At 42.1% G+C, this 18,863-nt stretch overlaps 1 protein-coding gene across 1 annotated transcript in view; it reads left to right on the top strand.

The window, feature by feature from the left end:
* The window catches only part of notch3.L (notch 3 L homeolog), a 51,579-nt gene that overhangs the window by 12,039 nt on the left and 20,677 nt on the right, over positions 1–18,863 (top strand). Inside the window, exons 2-4 of the mRNA XM_018253602.2 lie at positions 6,063–6,144; positions 17,899–18,041; positions 18,466–18,801. Of these exons, the coding sequence (XP_018109091.1) occupies positions 6,063–6,144; positions 17,899–18,041; positions 18,466–18,801 (561 nt within the window). The remainder of the gene's footprint in view (positions 1–6,062; positions 6,145–17,898; positions 18,042–18,465; positions 18,802–18,863) is intronic.

Genomic DNA, 18,863 nt, shown 5'->3' with positions numbered 1-18,863 from the left:
GAGGACATGGTGGAGCAAATCTATGGGCCAATTTGGTCCACTGCTAGTGGAATTTTTCACCCTTCCTTACCGATATCAGGCATTGCTAAGACCATATTGCATTTCTGGTCTCTTCATAAAGTTTCTTGGCATACTTTAATCATAACAGCTTGAGCTACTAAATTGCTTGTCCAAAGGAAACATTGTCAACAGACAATGCCACAGCACCCATCATACATGATAAATGGAATTCTGTTGCTGTTGAGAGTCAAGGGCAAACTAAACGAATACTCTCCTGATCTCTCTCCAATGCAAATGTTAATGTGCTAGATTTGAGTGTTCTCTGTCCACAATGAGCCTGCATTCTTTACTGTTTAAGGGGAAATTTAAACATTTGTATAAATTGGATATATCTGCCCTTTAGACGGCTAGGAGATTCTTCTACTTCCAGTGCTTCGTGAAGCTTCTCTGTTGCTGAAGCAACCGGTTGTAATGGTAGCTGGACTGGGTACAGTCCTATACGATTCGGCAGAATGGCCCCCCTCCTCCCAGCCTCTCAGCCAGTTTGTCATGGTATTGCTGTTAGGCAGTCTCTATGTTGGGCTGAGGTCAAGGGCCTTAATGCATTGTATGGGAGGGGGAATGACTCAATCAGCTTATTCAACAGCTCCCTATTTCCCCCCTCAAACTGTAGCTCTTTCTACTTATCCTCATGTAACTTCCATCTCTTTAGTCTTGCATCCTGGCTTCATTTTCCCCTTTTATTCTTCTTTGCTAAGGATGGCAGAACTCAGAAGCTCCTCCATACTGTGTGCCAGATCTTAAGGGCCTCTGATTGTAGCTGGTTGGAGGTGACTGCTGAGATACCAAACATTTTACTCACATTTACTCAGTAACTGCTTTTAAAGTTTCAGGTGGGAAAAATGTAGCTAAAATTCAAGAGCCCATCAGCAGTATTTGACTGATCTTAGGCATTCATCTCCAAAACGGCGAGTCTCTATGAGAAATAGTATATGCCACATTTGTATGGGGTATTTGTCTGTCTAATGTGACCTTTGTGGTAGGCTCTAGGTCCAGCTGCAACGGATGTGGCCTGTCAAATCTTTTTAAGGCCTCTAAATTGAAGGCCTCCATTGATCCTCATTTTATTTTGACCTGGTCAACATACAAGCAGTATAGTAAATAGTCAGGCCATTATATGGAAACCGTAGGGCACCACTGATCTAAATGATGAAGCTATGAAGTAATACAATCATTCTGATGATAAACTTTTAGCCTACAGCTACACAGTTGGCCTGCCCCCCAGTAACAAAATCTCTGTAATGTAAATAGATTTATTGCCTTGGGCATGAGTTACGTAAATGATCTTCACTGTGCAGGCTGCCTCTCGCCATTGTTCCATTGTTATCAGATGCTTCCCTGCTAGTATTTTGGCCAGTGCAGCCTGTAGCTTAGGGCTACACTCTGTGGCAGACAGTCAACTCTGGCTAATATCACTAATGCCAATTAATCTCCCCAAGTCGCTTTGGGCATTCGAGTAATAGCATTTGGAAATGTTTCAATAAATGATGGTTCTGAAGAGATCACAGAAGGCACAACTAACCATTCAATGGGATCTTTGCAGCTCCAACTTGGCTGCTGAGATACTCGTAGTTAAGCCACCAGCTGCCTTTTTTTTGATTTATGGTCATGACTGACATAAGCAAGCATTTCAATGCAAGCACATCTCCATTAAAGCAGATATTGGGTAAATCAAACATTCGCTAAACCTCAATTATAATTTGATCAACTAAGACTTTGTTGGGGCTCTCAGTTCTGATGTTTTTAGCCTATAATTAGACATGCAGCAGATAGGGTTGCTTACGTTTGATCTTGATTGACCCTAGTCTTAAGGAGGCAAGCTGAAGCACCATTCAGGAGCCTTGAGGGCAGTTAAAATCCCTTGCACCTGTGGGTGCAGTCACGTTTTGAGGGGTTATAGTTCGAAATTAATTTTCAAGGGACTAACTAGTCTGACCAATGAGTGAACCTATGTTGATTGTAATTGTTTTGCAGATTGCCCACCAAGGCTGATGTCTTATGGTTGGGCAGTTTAACCATACAGTCTTATGGCTGGGCAGTCTGCTAGGAATTGCCAACATCACTTCCTATTACTGTTAACGGGAGTTGGTCATTTTTAGGGCACATATACGGTATTCCCAAAAACATGAAGTTCAACGTTTTTGGTCAATAGTCGCTTGACTGAGAATATTTAGCTTTACCTGCAATGGCAGGCTGTTTGAAGACAGCTCCTGTCTTTTCTCTTTGAGAAAAACAAACAAAAAAGTTGATAAATGCCACGTGTACAATTGCCCCTTCAATCATGTGTTTGTGATTGTTATAAACAACCATTCGTGCCTTGCGTTTTAAGTTCCTTTAAGTAACTGGACACTTGCCTGGTGGACTGAAGATTGAATCCTGCTGTTCTTGGAAGGCCAACCTGTGTAAAGATCCCTCTGGTTATATTAACGCCATCCCACTTTAATAGGGACACAATAGGGCTTACGCTCTCATTGTGCCATTTCAATAGCAGGTATGTGTATAGGATTTCAGGTTAACACAAACCACAAAACTAAACCGCCCGTAATATTTTGTATCCCCGTAAATAATCTGAGGAGGTGTGACATTCCCACGGTTCCCCACCCTAAAACACAACAGAAAACCTTACTACATTATTATCTCATTAACCCTGTCCCAGCTTGGGTTAAGCATTTTCTGATATTTTTGTCAGAGGTAAACAGATTTGTTTAGTTCTTTCCCCTCAAACAGGCACATTTCCATTATAAATATAGATGGGATTAGCTGTGTTTTTTTTTTATTTTTTAATATATTCTAAATTTCTGCTCTGTCTTTTCTCCTTATCATGAAAGGCTACATGTCTAAACACGGGTACTGCAGTGTAAGTGCAAAAAAGTAAATTGGCCCCTCTGGGTGACGTTTCCTCATATTCGCAATCATAGCTACTCCCATTTGTATCAGTTATCACAAGGAAGCAGTTCAGTAATGTTCCCCATGTAGAATATCCTATGGCAGTTTCACTGAACCTTTACAAAACCTTAAAGAAGCAGTATACATCCCTTTTCTACACAAGCTTAGCAAATAGGGCATGTGCTAATTATACTTTTTGCCTATTGTTGTCATTACGAAATACCTATGGATTTTATTATGTCTGACCCTAAATGACAAGATGAAGCCTGTTGCATTTTAGTACCTCCTGTCCTGCAGAACCTCGAATGAGCTGATAAAACTACTTACCAGTCCACTGTGGAGCCTCCTGATAATGAGTTGCTCAAAGGCTACTGGAGGGAATTTTTGTTCAGTGGTAGATGGGAGCTCTGAACAAAACAACCCTGTTTAGAAAGTGATGGGGGGGGGATTAAGTTCAACGTAAATAGCCCAAAATTTAAACTAGTGTATAATAATTTCAAAATTAGGTTACTGTTTTTTAGTTCAAACTATAGGCAAACTTCAACACAAGACCTATTGAAAGTGCTAATTTTTGGCAAAGGTGTTGTTAGGTGTATACTTCCCCTTTAAAGTGAATGTAAAAGCTAGTTTGTGTGAGGATTGGGCAATCAAAGCCTACACAGACCGGCACTCTGTTTTTCTAATCAAAGGGAAAAAAATACCTTCAGCTCAGGAGCAGGTGCAGCTTTTAGAACACAATAGGCTTCAAGACACAGTACTTATTCTGCAATGGATTGCAAGCACCTTGAGAATACGGCATGTGTAGCAAGGCGAGGTGTGTGCTGGGTGGGTCAATTATTTGTTATTTCTAAACCTACTAGCCAGATGCCAGATTGGGTGGCCTGGATGTTGAAGGTGACCGCTGAGTATAGCCGACACGCTAAGCTAGTCATACACTATAAGAACCGCTGATTTGTCAAGTTCACCACAATATTGGGCCTTATCTAATCAGATTACAATGGCAGGAATCGAGTGAAGACCATATCAACTAGCTGAGAGCCCCATAAACGGGCAAATAAGCTGCAGAATTGGTCTAAAGGGCTTGAATTGGCAGCTTAAATCTACCAGTGTATGGGCACATTTAGATAGGCTCCTAGTTTCAGTTTAGGAGGACGGGCAACACCAGGGCCTCTTAATTTATGGCACCACTGGAATTATATTCTCCAAGTTTATGGCACCACTGGAATTATATGCAAAGAACTGACATTTTCATTGGGATAATAGAGCTGCTCTCTTATTTACATGCATGCCCTGAGATAAGCCATTTAGTTGAGCAATTTAGCAGAGTGGAAGAGCTAACCAGTGTAAACAAAATCCAGTCAGTCAGAAGAGCGATAATGCATTCTTCCGTAGAACCCGGAACTGCTCTCGAGCACAAATCTGTAACTTACTGCTGCTTATTTATTCTTTATTCATTTCAAGTGACGTAGAATTGAGCTTGTGTAATAATCACTTGCTGGATGATATGTGACTTGTGTTCAGCCATGTTGAGGTGACTGTCAGGGCGTGGCTTTTTTTTCCCTCCATATCTATAACTTGTTTTGTTATGTCATTTTTTCACCCTAGCAACATGGCAAATCATTAAAGTGATAATAAACTCTATCAGTTGGTTTTTAATCATTCGCATATCGCACTAGGGATGGTTATTCTACACAAGAAGGCTTCAATATTTGTGTCAGCGATTGTGACAGGCAGTTTCCATCTCCAAAATTTTGGTTCACGTGACAGTTAGTGCCCTGTTATGTCCATGGCAGGAGGCACAGGCCGAGTATTTGGCATTTCTCTGCTGGCGGAGATTCGCTATGTGTACCATGGACTTCAGGTGCATTGTTTACATAACCAATTATTTGTGGCTGATAAACTGTTCCTTTGTAATAATTAAACAATGCAAAGTAATTAAGCATAAATCTCTCTTGATAGCAAAACAATCGATTCCATTTTGTGAAGTTTAAATGCGTTCTATTGGATTTTAGGCACGGTGCATTAAATTATGGGGTAAATTACTTTAAGGGCTAGTCCACACGGGGAGATAGCCACGCGTTTGCGGTCGCGGCGACAAAGCGCCGCGCCAGTCGCCGCGACCGGCGCAGGCGACAGTTTTGTATGGGCGCCTATGTAAAAACGCCTGTGCTAACCACACGAGGCGATGCGCTTTTCAACAGTCGCCTGAAAAAGCCTGGCGAGGCATTTTCAGGCGACTGTTGAAAAGCGCATCGCCTCGTGTGGTTAGCACAGGCGTTTTTACATAGGCGCCCATACAAAACTGTCGCCTGCGCCGGTCGCGGCGACTGGCGCAGCGCTTTGTCGCCGCGACCGCAAACGCGTGGCTATCTCCCCGTGTGGAATAGCCCTAAAGGGATTCTGACATGCTTTTTAGGGCAGAGACATGCGCTGCTATTTCGGGAGATTAGTCGTCTGAATCGCTTCTTCAAACGACTAATCTCCCCAAAAAGCCTTCCCGCCGACTAGAATCGGGATGGCAATCGGAACGCTTCATATTCCAAAGTCGCCCAAAGTTGCCTCACAAGTGCCATCCTGCCGGCGATTTAGATTCTAGCCAGCGGGAAAGATTTTCGGGGAGATTAGTCGCCTGAAGAAGAAACAATTTGTCGCTGGGCAACTAATCTTCCGAAATAGCAGCGTGTGTCTCTGCCCTTATGGCGTAGTTTTTATTTTTAAATTACACTGTTTACACTTTGGGGAGTGAGGGGGAGATATTAGTCCAACTTGAAGTGCAGCAGTAACTTGTGACTGATGTTTATCAGAGCACAAGTCACATGACTGGGGGCAGCTGGGAAACTGACCATATGTCTAGTCCCATGTCAGATTTCAAAAATAAATATAAAAAAATATGTTTGCTCTTTTGAAAAATAAATTTCAGTGCAGACGTCTGCAGCACTATTAACTATTGTATTTTGGGGGAAAAAAAAGAATTTTCCCATGACAGTATCCCTTTAAATGAACAGAGTGTGCTGGTGTGTATATTGCTGCATGTGTATTTGTAATGGACCTGGTTTATGATTGCTTGAGGTATACTTGGTCTCTCAGTAAAGTACACTTTTTCTTTGATTTTACAGGTTTTCAGTGTCAGGATTCCTACAGACCATGCCAAAATGGAGGCCGATGTACAATGTATTCCAATGGAGAAGCTGCCTGTGTGTAAGTAAATGTTTGGGATTGAAAGATCTGCCTTCTGTATATTGTAGATGAAAGATAGGTGTATTTCAGACCAAGCTTGATTTGATAATGGAAATAAACCCTGTTCCAGATGTCTCCAGTTCAGGCTCTCACTTTGGGGCAAATTCACTAAGATTCGTAGTTGCGCCAGGCGTAACTTCGCCGCACTTCACCAGGCGTAGTTTCGCCAGCGCTCCGCAAATTCACTAAAATCCGAAGTTGCGCACAGGGGTAGCGTAAGGTTGCGAAGTTGCGCTAGCGTTGATTCGCTAAGCGAAGCGAAGTTACGCTAGCGATGGTTAATTTGCATACGGAGCCAAATTCAAATTTCAATGGAGGAATATGTAGCAGCACTATAAATGCCTGGGAAACCTTCAAAACATCAAATAAAAATTTTATTTTGCCCTACACATGTGCCCACTGTATAGTTAAGTTGCCATGAGTTAGGAAATATAGGGGGGAAGGAGGGGAGCCCCAAAAATTTTTTCCATCTTTTTCAGACTATCACCCATGATATAGAAAAAACGCCAGCGTTTTTTGGGACTTAGAAAAAATGTGAACTTTTTTTGAAGCAATCCCTATCTACTCTATTGTGCTTGCGTTAAAGGTAGCGTTCAGTACACTGCGCGCGTGAATTTGCGTAGTTACGTCCGTAGCGAAAATTCGCCAGTGTTCGTTAGTGAATTTGCGAAGTAACGAAAATGCCCAACGCTAGCGAATTGACGCTAGCGTTAGGCGCTTCGGCGCTTAGTGAATTTGCCCCTTGGAACTTAAACATTTGGGGGCCCCCTTGGAGATATGTATTAAGAATGTCCAATCTTCACACCTCTTGCTTTTATGGGTGTTGTTGCATGCCATGTAGCAGCTGTATAGGGTGGCGGTTACAGTGCTGATCACTCCGCTGTGAATTTTAGATTGTAGCATCTTTTTATATTCTGACTGTTCCATGCAGCCTCTCACGTTCTCATTGTATACCACTCTTAGTAGTAGTACTCTTGTATGTGCAATATGCGCAAAAGAGGCTAGCCCTGGTGCTATGTATCCGGTAGGTATGTTTATATGGCAGCAGCTGGAATTTCTTCTTGGCAGGCTCTACGTACTATTCTTATTAGTTGCTGTGAAGTAAAGACTGACACTTAAACTGACATTGCATGTAGTGCAGAGATCCAGTTACCCTGGCACCCCAGGCATTTTTGCATACGAGGAGCAGACTGGCACTGCCTACGTGCCAAGTTATTCGCTGGATATGTATATCAGTAGGAGGTTGGCACCCACTGATCCAGTAGAGGAGGCAGAACTTGACTGTGCATGCAATGCCGGCACTGTTTATGTTGACAGGCTTGTATTCCATGCGGCCCAAACTGTATAAGTGCTGTCCAGTATTTTGAAGGAAAACTACCTAGTTCAGATATGGGACTAGATATCCCAAAACCAAACACTTTGAATTATTGGAAGTCCATCTCCCGTAGACTCCATTTAAGGCAAATAATTCAAATTTTTCTAATGCCTTTATCAATAAAATCCTTTATCTGTGAAATCTCCTATTCCCAAGCATTTTGGTAATTGTTCCCATACCTGTATGTGTATGGGTTCTTCCTATCAGAGCAAATGTATTAGGTGAATCTACTGGCGCCTGCTCTGTCCCTGTATTTGTGGTGCCAAAGAAGCTGGCACCACTGCAGCGTCCTCTCTACCTGTATTTATTGTGAGGGAACAGTTGGCACACAGCCTTCTCCCATTATACCTATAGATGTGTACAGGATGGGTGCTTCTCTCACCTCAGGGTATAACGCTGAGCAAAACAGGTTGGAGTCTCAGGGTGTGTGAGTTGGTGGGGTTAGGCGGCGGGAGGGAGCGTCTAACAGGTGCAGGCAGAGCAAAAGCTGAGACTTGAGTGTGTGTGTGCGAGAGACTGAGAAAGAGCTCTGTATAAACGCACACATGCGTGTAGTTATGTAAACTTCTAGCCCGGCTCTGTGATTTTTCAGAAGCTGATATTTTTGGTATGTGGGCAAACAAAAAAGCCGCCTATCATTATAAGAGACGTCTGTGATAACATATTATGTAAGTATAGTAACGTATGTCAAAAATGTTACAAATTGTGTTTTGTATGTGGCTACATTTTTAACAGAGTTATGTTCCAACACCGTCACCAACTGGGCAGAAGAGCTGATTTCTGGATCCAGAAATATGTGTGTCCGCCACCTTCCTAATCCTAAATGGTCGGCACATTCACACCCCAAACCTTGAGCCGTTCCTGTTTTTACTTCAATCTCTCTCCCACCTGAATACGATCACAGAACTCCATTGTCAGAGCTCAGAGCCAGCAGTGGGGTACATCAGCTTTTATACATTGTATTGGGAACACTGGGGTTAAATCTACACGTAGGCAGCTTAGAGCGTACAGGTTAATACACCCTGCCGTGGGAATAAGCTTCGAACAGAACTTGCCAGACTGGTCTGTTTGGTGGCTAAGGGTGCGGAAGAAAGTGTGAGGGAGGGGGGCCAGGGTGCTGTTTTCCAGCCAAGCTGCTGACATCGTATGAGTGTGATCATTCAGTACACCCCCTATTTGAGGGGCAGCCCCCTCCCTGCCTTTCACTGGGTAACTGACAAATAGGGACACTTGATACCATACAGTTTCTAGAAATCTAGGGGAAATTCTTTCTTTCTTGTGTGGGCAGCCATTTAGAAGGCTCCTTTTAGGGCAGGGCCCTATTTATTCTTGGCCCCCAGCCTGGAAGACGGGGGCCCTTTTGCACAAGTGTCCTCCTTCTAAATGTGTGTGAGAAGTGCTATGTATTTTCTGCCTCTCCATTAGGAGTCTCTAACATAATGCCCTGCAGCTGTTGCTAAACTGTAACTCTCAGCCTCCCACTATCAGACTTTGGCACTGCTGTGTTACTGCTTAGTAAAGCCAAGCAAGCACTGCACCAATAACTTCTAATATTTTCTCTGTTCTGAGGATCTCCTGGTGGGCCCATCAGCCCTCGCTAATTTACACTATAGGTCTCGATCTTCTACTGAAAGCCGTGGGTTAAATGTGGCCCTTTAAAAAGTTTGTCCTCAACCAGATCAAGGCCACTTCTGCCTTGAATTTGTATTATCAAAAATTCTAAAGAAGGATTGCACATTCTAAATCAAAAATAAAAAGTGTTCATTACAGCAAAGAAATATACAAAAATCATACCAAAATGTGTGTCATTAGCCCCAACACGTTTCGGCCAAAGTGGTCTTCCTCAGGGGCAAATAAAATAAGAAAAAAGACGTCATATCTCTTACTTGTATTATAACCCAACCTAAAGCTGGCCATACACGGGCCAATAAAAACTGCCTACAGACCAAGTCCCGTGTTTGTGGCCCGCCGACTGTCTTCCCCGATTAATATCTAACAGGGTTAAAAATCCTATCGGATCGCGGCTGCATCTGTTCGTCGATGCGGTCCCGCAATCCGACCACACATATTGGCTTCATTATGATCCCATCGTGGGGCCCTAGGGCCCATGATTGGATCAGCCCAATTTCGCCCACCTCAATGTGAGCACATCGGGGAGAGATCTGCTCGTTCGTTGAAATCGCCAAACAAACGGATCTCTACGTGTACGGCCACCTTAACTGTAGTGGATATTTGATCTACTATATGCAAATAGCAACTATGCCAAACCACAACGTTTTGCTAACTATTTATTAGAAAAGAAATGCAATGTAAATTGTCCATTTAACTGCGGCCCCACCAGCATACAAAGTAAACACTCCTATGTGGGTCAATTATTTACTCTTTTGCAGCTTAACAGACTTAGAAGAGCAGTCTCTGGATAATATTCCTTTAAAAATAAACCTTGGGTAACTGGATAATCAGGGAAATGAGAACAGATTGCCTAATGACGGATAGAAGGGTCTGTTTAAAATTGGCACTTTCGCAGTGATTCATTCTCGTCCCGTCCCACGCTGGGCCTCCCCGGCTGCTTAATGTTCCAATGACAGAACAGCCCTCTGTCGGCCATTTTGAAAGGATGTTTATAATTGAATATGGGATTCTTTCTCTTTTATGAAATACTCCATCCGGATATCTCTGGTCCCCTGAGAGGTATCAAGGAGTGAGGGGCGAAACTAAAATATTTATCCCCTACTTGTAGAATTATGCTTGGGCCCAGCTGTCTCACGAGGGGGGAGCGGGACGCTGTAGAGCGGGGATCGTGGGAAATTGGAAGGGAGCAGAAACATCTGGTTTTCATCTGGACTCGTTTATCCACCTGTCCTTGCCAGTCTGGAGTCTGTCAGAAATCCAGGCTTGGTCCTTTCGTCTTGGTTTCTCTTATTATGCTTGGGCTCATTGTTCTGGATTTTTAACTGGCTGACCTCAACACAGCTGCCCAGATTTCTCAAATCTCTGCTTTTCAAAATGAATCACCTGACATATCTAATACCTAATAAATACATTTGGTGGCATGTTGCAGAATGCACAGTCTACAGTCATCTAGAGGCATAGGCCTGCAATATAGAGGTTATATGCGTCCTCTTATACAAGGGTAGTTGTTTAAATTGGAAACGGCAGGGTAAGCGGACAAGGAATGCACTTGATGTCCAAGTTTGTACATCAAGATAGTTACTTGAACAGGATCACAGAGTAACTTGTAGCCTATCAACACACAGGTGGCTGAATATCTTTGCACATGGATAACTGATGGCACAGGAATCATTAAGGGCCACATTCTAATGGTCGTTTTAAGCTCCGACCTTGGTACAGTGCATTGCGTTGATGTGTCTCCTGCCACAGTCCATGTTATAGTGTAGGTATAGGCCCTGTGGTCTCTCCACATTCCCGGTTCCTGAACAGCATCACGAGGCCAAGGTGCAGTGATTCCATTGTGATATCACTGGTTGCAAATGTGTTTCGAGACGGAGGCATGTTGGCTTCTGTATGTCAGACATGTGACAGCACAGACCTCAGTGCAAACAAGAAACCGACAACAAAACTGGCATTAAGCTCTACGTTTAGCTACATGCGTGAGTACATACTCGCCCTTGTGTATATTACACTGTAGAGCAACATGCATTCACTTGATTTCTTTGCTCTGCCATGCGTGGAACCAACCCAGACACAATCACACTTCATTCTATTCTTCCTCTACTAAGTTTTGAAACATGAAAAGTTTGGGTTCCTATAGTGATCCCATCTGCCTATCGTTTTGGGGGCTCTGAGTGTGCAGAACATCCTGGGTACTCCAGGCCTGATGTCTCTCATTGGTTCCACGGTTTCAGCATATACTGCTCTCATTTTGCCACTCTTATTCCCCTTCTGATCTTGAACTGGTTGAAGCTTTGAGATATTTGGCTTGGATTCCCATAGGGAACCATCCATGAGTTATGCTCCCTGTACTTTTGGGCCAGGAAAGGGTTACAGTGTGCGCTCTTAACTTTTCCCAGCTGTTCCCTGTCTGTCTGTTTCTGCCAGTCTGTCTCTCCATCACCCCCTCCCTCTCGCTTGTTTACTTTTACTCTCCCTCTTTTTCACACTTTTTTTTAATTTCCCTCTTGGTTTATTCTTAATTGTTTTAGATATAACCTAATTCTATATAACTATAGGATAGGGTAACAGTATCTGAAAATTTATTTTTATTGATGTCCCGGGCCTGATGTTGCACTCTTCAGTAACAATCTTCTTCAGTAACTTCTTTTTGGCTGAAGTTAAATCAGATGCCAGTTTAGCTACCAGTATGATATTTAGGAGAAACAACTATAACCCAGTAAGGTATATGGACGGTGTCTTATAACAAGGTTAATCTATTCTCACCCCACCTCCCAAGGCATTTGGCCATGTATTGGCATCCTACCGTTTTTTGTGATTGACACTAATTCTTTCTTATTGACTGGCGTAGATACCTATGTTTTTTAGATTCTTTGTTTTTGTGGTTTCACCCTCCCTGAGAATTTGACCCCACGTACTTTCAATCCTTTTTTCTGTAGAAAAAAAGAAAATCTTATCTCCTGTCCCCTATGGAATCCTTGTGAAAAGCCTGCCATGCCCTGCAGTGCTGTAGATAATGACTAGGTACTATACAATACTGCAGCTCCATGAACCCTGGCCCAAAGACCTCTCTACTCCATTCTGGATCCAGCAGCCTTTCATATTATTTGGTGTGTGTGTGTGTGTGTATATATATATATATATATATATATATATATATATATATATATATATATATATATATATATATATATATATTGTATGTATGTATATATATGTATGTGTATGTATGTATATGTATGTATGTATGTGTATGTATATGTATGTATATGTATATATATGTATATATATGTATATATATGTATATATATACATATATATACATACATACATACAAGATCCATGAATATCCTGTAAATCATCCTTATAAACGTTGCTTAGTGATGTCATTGGTTATAATCGGAGCTTAGTGATGTCATTTCATAAAGTAACCCCTGTTGCAAAATATGAAGATATTAGAAGTCACCTCGGTGTTTCATCGAACTCCTTGGTAACTTATAATATCCTTGTATTTTACAAGAGGGGGTAATTTATTCACTGTATATAGTTATAAAAAAGGCTTGAAGACTTGCAGGCTGTATCAGCCAAGATTGTGGTCTGCTGTTTTTGCCCTTTAGACCAGATATTCCTGTTGGTGATTAATCTAATATAGACTGTATCATGCCAGGTAAATGGGGTAGGCATGTGATTGCCATAATTATTTTAATCTGTATCTATAAGAAACATCCACTGCCTTTCCTTCAATTAAAAACATACCCAATGGTCTGCCGTAGGCCAGTTTTTTAAACCAACCAGGTTCATTGACCTAACATTTAGTATGTAATAGAAGAATCTCTATATAACAACTTTCAGGGTTTTTTTTTTTTTTTTTTTTTTAACTCCTTCTACTTATTCTGTTGTTGGGTGGGTCACTGACCCCAGCAGCAGCAACAACAAAAGAAATGTTGCGATGTGAGGCTACAATTTTATCGCTATTGTTACTTTGTATAGCTTCTGTTTATAGTCGGGCCCTATGCTATTCATCGTACAGTCCACCAGTCAAACCGCTCCTTGGTTGTTAGGGTAAATTGGACCCTAGCAACCAGGTGGCTGTTGAAAAGAAAAAATAGTAAAAAATTAAGATCATCTTTGCATCTTTCTTAAAGTTAATTTAAAGGTGCTTTTCTCCATTATACATCAGCTATAGTCTAGACCTCAGGCTGATGTCCTTGATCTTGAAATGAAAACAACAAGGGTTGGCACCTCTGGTTCATCAGTGTTACCCTTTAGTATCTGCATTGTTCTCTCCTAGTGATTCATTTGGGTACATTTATTTTGAGCCCGATATCAAGTCCTTCCACTGCACAAATTAATGAACTCCGAATTTTTGGACGTTTAGTCATTTTTCTTTGACTTTATCATGTCACAACAAGACTCACAGCTGTCGCCCCAGCCTTGAGTCACGTCGTATATTGATTTTTATCAGCGACTAATTGTGAATTCAGATACAGTCCCTAGATCCTTATCTGCCACAGCTGTGTCCCTATATCAGCAATAAAACCTGTTATTTTTGGTGTCTCTGACTTTGAACTCGCTCCTGTGTTAAGACTTGTTTATTCGGATAGCTTTTGTTTTTGTCACATAGAATAAGGATTTTGTTGCTCAATAGGACAGGAATGTGTGGGTTGCACAGTAATTTGGGGGGGGGGCAGTTTGGCCTGGCACAGTAACCCACAGCAATCACAGATCAGTTACCTGAATCCTAAGGGCAGAGACACACGGTCAGATTTGGGGAGATTAGTCGCCCGGCGACAAATCTCCTCTTCTTTGGGGCGGCTAATATCCCCGAACTACCTTCCCGCCAGCTAGAATGAAAATCGCAGGCGGGATGGAACTCGGAGAGCTTCGTTTTCCAAAGTCGCCCAAAGTTTCCCCGTAAAGGAACCCTAACACCGAAAAACTGAAAGTGTATCAAAGTAATACACATATAATATATTGCTGCTCTGCACTTGTTAAAGCTGTGTATTTGCTTCAGAAACACTACTATAGTTCATATAAACAAGCTGCGGAGTAGCAATGGCAGAAATTGAAAAAAGTCTATATGGCACAGGTTAAATAGTGGATAACAGATAACACCATTATATTCTACAGAGCTTATCTGCTGTGTAACCTGAGCCTTTTCTCCTTTGAATGGCTGCCCCCATTCTTACACAGCAGCTTGTTTTAATAAACTATAGTAGTGTTTCTGAAGCAAATGCACCAGTCTTACCACTGCATGCTTTCAGTATATTATATGTTTGTTGCTTTAAAACGCTTTTATTTTTTGCTGTTGCTTTAATCCTGTGCTCATTCACAACTGGCCTCTACTACGTTGTTTCAAACGTCAGAACCACCACGGCAGAGAAAAGAAAGGGACAGACGCTGCTTTAAATGTACCAGTATACAAGTGGCAGACAATGGATGCCCGGACGTTTCACAACACCGAGGCCCAGCATCACGTTGTTGTTTCTTGTTCTCCGTATAGGAATTTTCATGTAAAATCACGGCATGCTTACGGGCACGGTCTGCTTGCTTCAGAGCTTTATTATTATTATTATTCCCTTGCACTGGGTTTGCCCGTGACAACACTGTGTCTGTGACAGTCAGCAGGGGATTATCTGCGTAAAAGGAAACTTTATCTCCTCTCCTTTGCCGTTCACTAGGGGTAGAATATCAGCGTGTGCGGCCAGACCTCAACAATATAGAGCATTCCCACAGCTCCCATATCTGTTTCAATGTAACTTGTAGCCAGCTTTCCCAGGTATCCTCATGTCAGAGTCTTATGTCTATGGCACCACTATTTAACCATTTCTGCCACGACTACCCCTATTTATACTTGAAAATATTAGTGATGCACCGAATCCACTTTTTTGGATTCGGCCGAACCCCTGAGTCCTTTGTGAAAGATTCAGCCGGATGCCGAACCAAATCCTAATTTGCATATGCAAATTAGGGGTGGGAAGTTGAAAACATTTTTTACTTCCTTGTTTTGTGACAAAAAGTCACGTGATTTCCTTTCCTGGTTCGGCCTGGCAGAAGGATTCGGCCGAATCCAAATCCTGCTGAAAAAGGCCGAATCCCGAACAGAATCCTGGATTCGGGGGATACCTAGAAAATATGGCATTGGGCTCCCAGTTCTGCCCCCACTCCATCCAAAATCTATAGCCATGGGCCTTGATAAACCTAATGCCACCCAACACTGCAATGAGAATTTGTCTATCTTACAACTTGACTTACATCTGAATCCTGACCACTTTGCGGGTACCTGACCCATTGCAGGGCTGTATCCCATACCTCCCAACTGTCCCGTTTGCTGCGGGGCAGTCCTGATTTTGACAGCTCAGCCCACAGTCCCGGGTTTCTTGCTGAATTGTGCCGACTTTCTTTTTGATCTTCTGCACTGACACCAGAAAAAGATACAAAGTTTCGAAAACTTAATTAAAATCAAAGGCTTTTTGGCAGAGATCCCAGAACACTCAGCAGCTGCACATGGATACTTTTATAACAATCTTTAAGATAAGCAAAGACACAATTGTAACGATTTAAGATAAGCAGGTCTCTTGGGAGAACTGAGACTCACAGTTTAAAGGGCAATTCACTTGCATTAGCAAAACTGTTATAACACATAAAACATTGCACTAAAAACAGAAATGTGTTTAAACTTTCATAACCTGGCAAATTTTGTAAAATGGACAATAAAGGGGAGTGGTTAAAAAAAAAAATAATCGCGCTGGGGTGGGGCACACAATTTTGTCCCTCTTCATTTTTTCAAATGTTGCGAGGTAAGATATCCAGTGCATAATAATGACAATTTTTAGGTGTGGTAAATTGGTCTCCTCCTAACTAGTTATATCATTAGTACCGGGGACCTTTCCCCTTAACAGTACAGGGGAGAAGGCACAAGCAAAAGTTTTTTTTATTGAGGCGAGAGCAGGACCCCAACTTTATCTGCAGTACTTAAATGGGTGGTTTACCTTTAAAATTAACTTTTAGTATGTTATAGAATAGCCAATTATAAGCAACTTTTCAGTTGGCCTTAATTTTTTTATAGTTTTCTTTTTCTTTAGACTCTTTCCAGCTTTCAAATTTTGGTCACTGACCCCATTAAAAACACTAATGCTCTGTAAGGCTACACATGTATTGTTATTGCTACTTTTTATTACTTGTCTTTCTATTCAGGCCTCTCCTATTCATATTCCAGTCTCTTATTATTAAATCAATGCATGGTTACTAGGGTAGTTTGGACCCTAGCAACTAGATTGCTGAAACTGATGAATAAAAATAACTCAAAAACTACAAATCATAAAAAATTAAAGCCAATTGCAATTTGTCTCAGAATATCACTCTCTACATCATACGAAATGTTAATTTAAAGTTGAGCAACCCCTTTAACAATGCCTACAGCAAGCACCATATTTTTATTGCTACTGTCCCAATGTTTGGCATTATTCATTTATTTGTGTCAGTCTGAGCAATGTTGGATTGTTACCATTGTATGTACCATAGATATATATATATATATATATATATATATATATATATATATATATATATATATATATATATATATATATACACGAACACACACACATGTGTCTTGTCTCCCTTCCAGCTCGCTGTAGTTCTGCGCTACAGACAAGCCTTGCTGGACTGGTATTTCTTTCCCTGGCTGTGTTTTTACAACAACACCCTTTGTTAGCTCCTCCTTGTCTGTGTATCTTTATTTATAAATATATTTCACAACTTGGCTAGTTCTTTTGTGTCCTGCTTGGCTTATAAATAAAATATTCCAATACCGGTCATATTTTTCAGATTTCAGAGCTGGACCATTTTAACTTGTCGGATGTCTCCTGTCCATAATGCCTATGCATGTGCTGGGATGTTCATTTATGTCCGTTGCATATTATAAGGACACAAATCTGTGTATTGCCATAAAGTTGCCATGTTGCTTGCCTCCAATCTTAGACTTTGGGCAGAACAACACCCCTACTGACCATAGAATGCAATTGCAATGAGCTCATTGGAGAATTTCTTATCTGCTGAGATGAATGGGGCTGTGATTGCTTGTGCAGCTAATGGGATAGGATGGTACTTGTTGCATATTGTGCAACTCCCTTTCAGTCAGATGACATGGTGTGCATGAGCCCATGTGAGCCCCATAGGAATCCACTGAAAGGAAAGATATATCCTATTTTTGTTTTATAGGATTTCAGTGCAATATTGGTGCCTTCGTGGTGTTCTTAAGTAATGTATGAAGGGATGATCTGTGTTCACAGTTGTGCACTTTTATGGACACGTTTCATAGGACGCCTTTTGATATGGAAGAGGGTGCAAAGTGCTGCTCTGCATGCTGTCGGAGTGCTGCACATGAATATTTATGGGGCATTGGTGCTTGTGCCTTCTGTGCTCTAGAACAGTGCTGAACCTTTTTGCTTGTGTCCTCCATGCTCCTTGTGCTCTAGAACACTTCTAGAGCACATGGAGTACGGAGGGCGCTAGCACCAAAGCTCAGAACACTTCTGAGCTATACGATGTGTGCATATAACTTATTTGTGAATCTCCATAATGCCAAATGCAGGCCTAGATGGTGCTGTAGTCGGCTTATCCGTGCACTAGTCACTGTAGAGCAGTAGTGAGTAGTGTAATGCACAATGTATGATACGTTTTTCTTTTAATGTGTTCATTTTTAGCTGTCTCACTTCATGGATTGGGGAGCTGTGCCAATTTAAAGACCCCTGCTATCCTTCACCCTGTGTTAATGGAGGGGCCTGCCAGAGCTCCATCCGAGGCGGCACTATACAGTACGAATGCAGCTGTGCCAAGGGATTTAGAGGTGAGTGATAACTGGCGAATTTACTTACTTGTGTTTTTTTTTTCTACAAGTAAGCTAGTATGAACTTCACATTGCTCAGTGCCAGTGGATTCTGCTCATGGATATATAACAACATTTTTATTCAACTTGCATAACTTACAAGCTTTTTTCCAGCCCAAAGGTTCAGATATCGCAATTAATGCATCATTGATCCCATAACCCTTCTCTGTTGCCTTCCAACGTGCTCTTGTCAGTCTGTCGTTGGTCGACATTCAGTAAAACAGACGTCACCAGGCTACCATGTGGTAGTTTCTAGTGGCCCTTTAAGTTTTCTCCTGCTTCTGTACCCGCTAACATAGTAACCTCATCTTCTTCATTATGTTTCCCACAGCTTTGTCATGTTGCCCCGCCCCTCACCTCTCCCTCTCTGTCTCATTATCATTAGGACAAGATTGTTCCCTCATTGATGCTTGTGCTTCAAACCCCTGTGAGAATGGCGCACGCTGCACTAACTGGAATGGCCGCTATAATTGCACTTGCCCGTCCGGCTATCAGGGCCGCAGTTGCCGTGTGGATATAGATGAATGTCGCACCCCTGGGCTCTGCCAAAATGGAGGACATTGCGTTAATACCCCTGGTTCCTTCCGCTGCCGCTGCCCCAGTGGTTACACAGGGCAGTTTTGTGAAGCTATTTATGTGCCGTGTGCCCCCTCCCAGTGCCAAAACGGGGGGACCTGCAGACAGACTGGAGACCTGACCTACCAGTGTGCCTGCCTGCCTGGTGAGTGAGATAGATAAGAGATAGATAGTTAGATAGAAAGTACTACCTTCCCCCCCAACCAG

The sequence above is a fragment of the Xenopus laevis genome, chromosome 3L (genome assembly GCF_017654675.1).
Source record: "Xenopus laevis strain J_2021 chromosome 3L, Xenopus_laevis_v10.1, whole genome shotgun sequence".
Classification (NCBI taxonomy): Eukaryota; Metazoa; Chordata; class Amphibia; order Anura; family Pipidae; genus Xenopus; species Xenopus laevis.
This window is presented reverse-complemented; position numbering and strand designations above follow the sequence as displayed.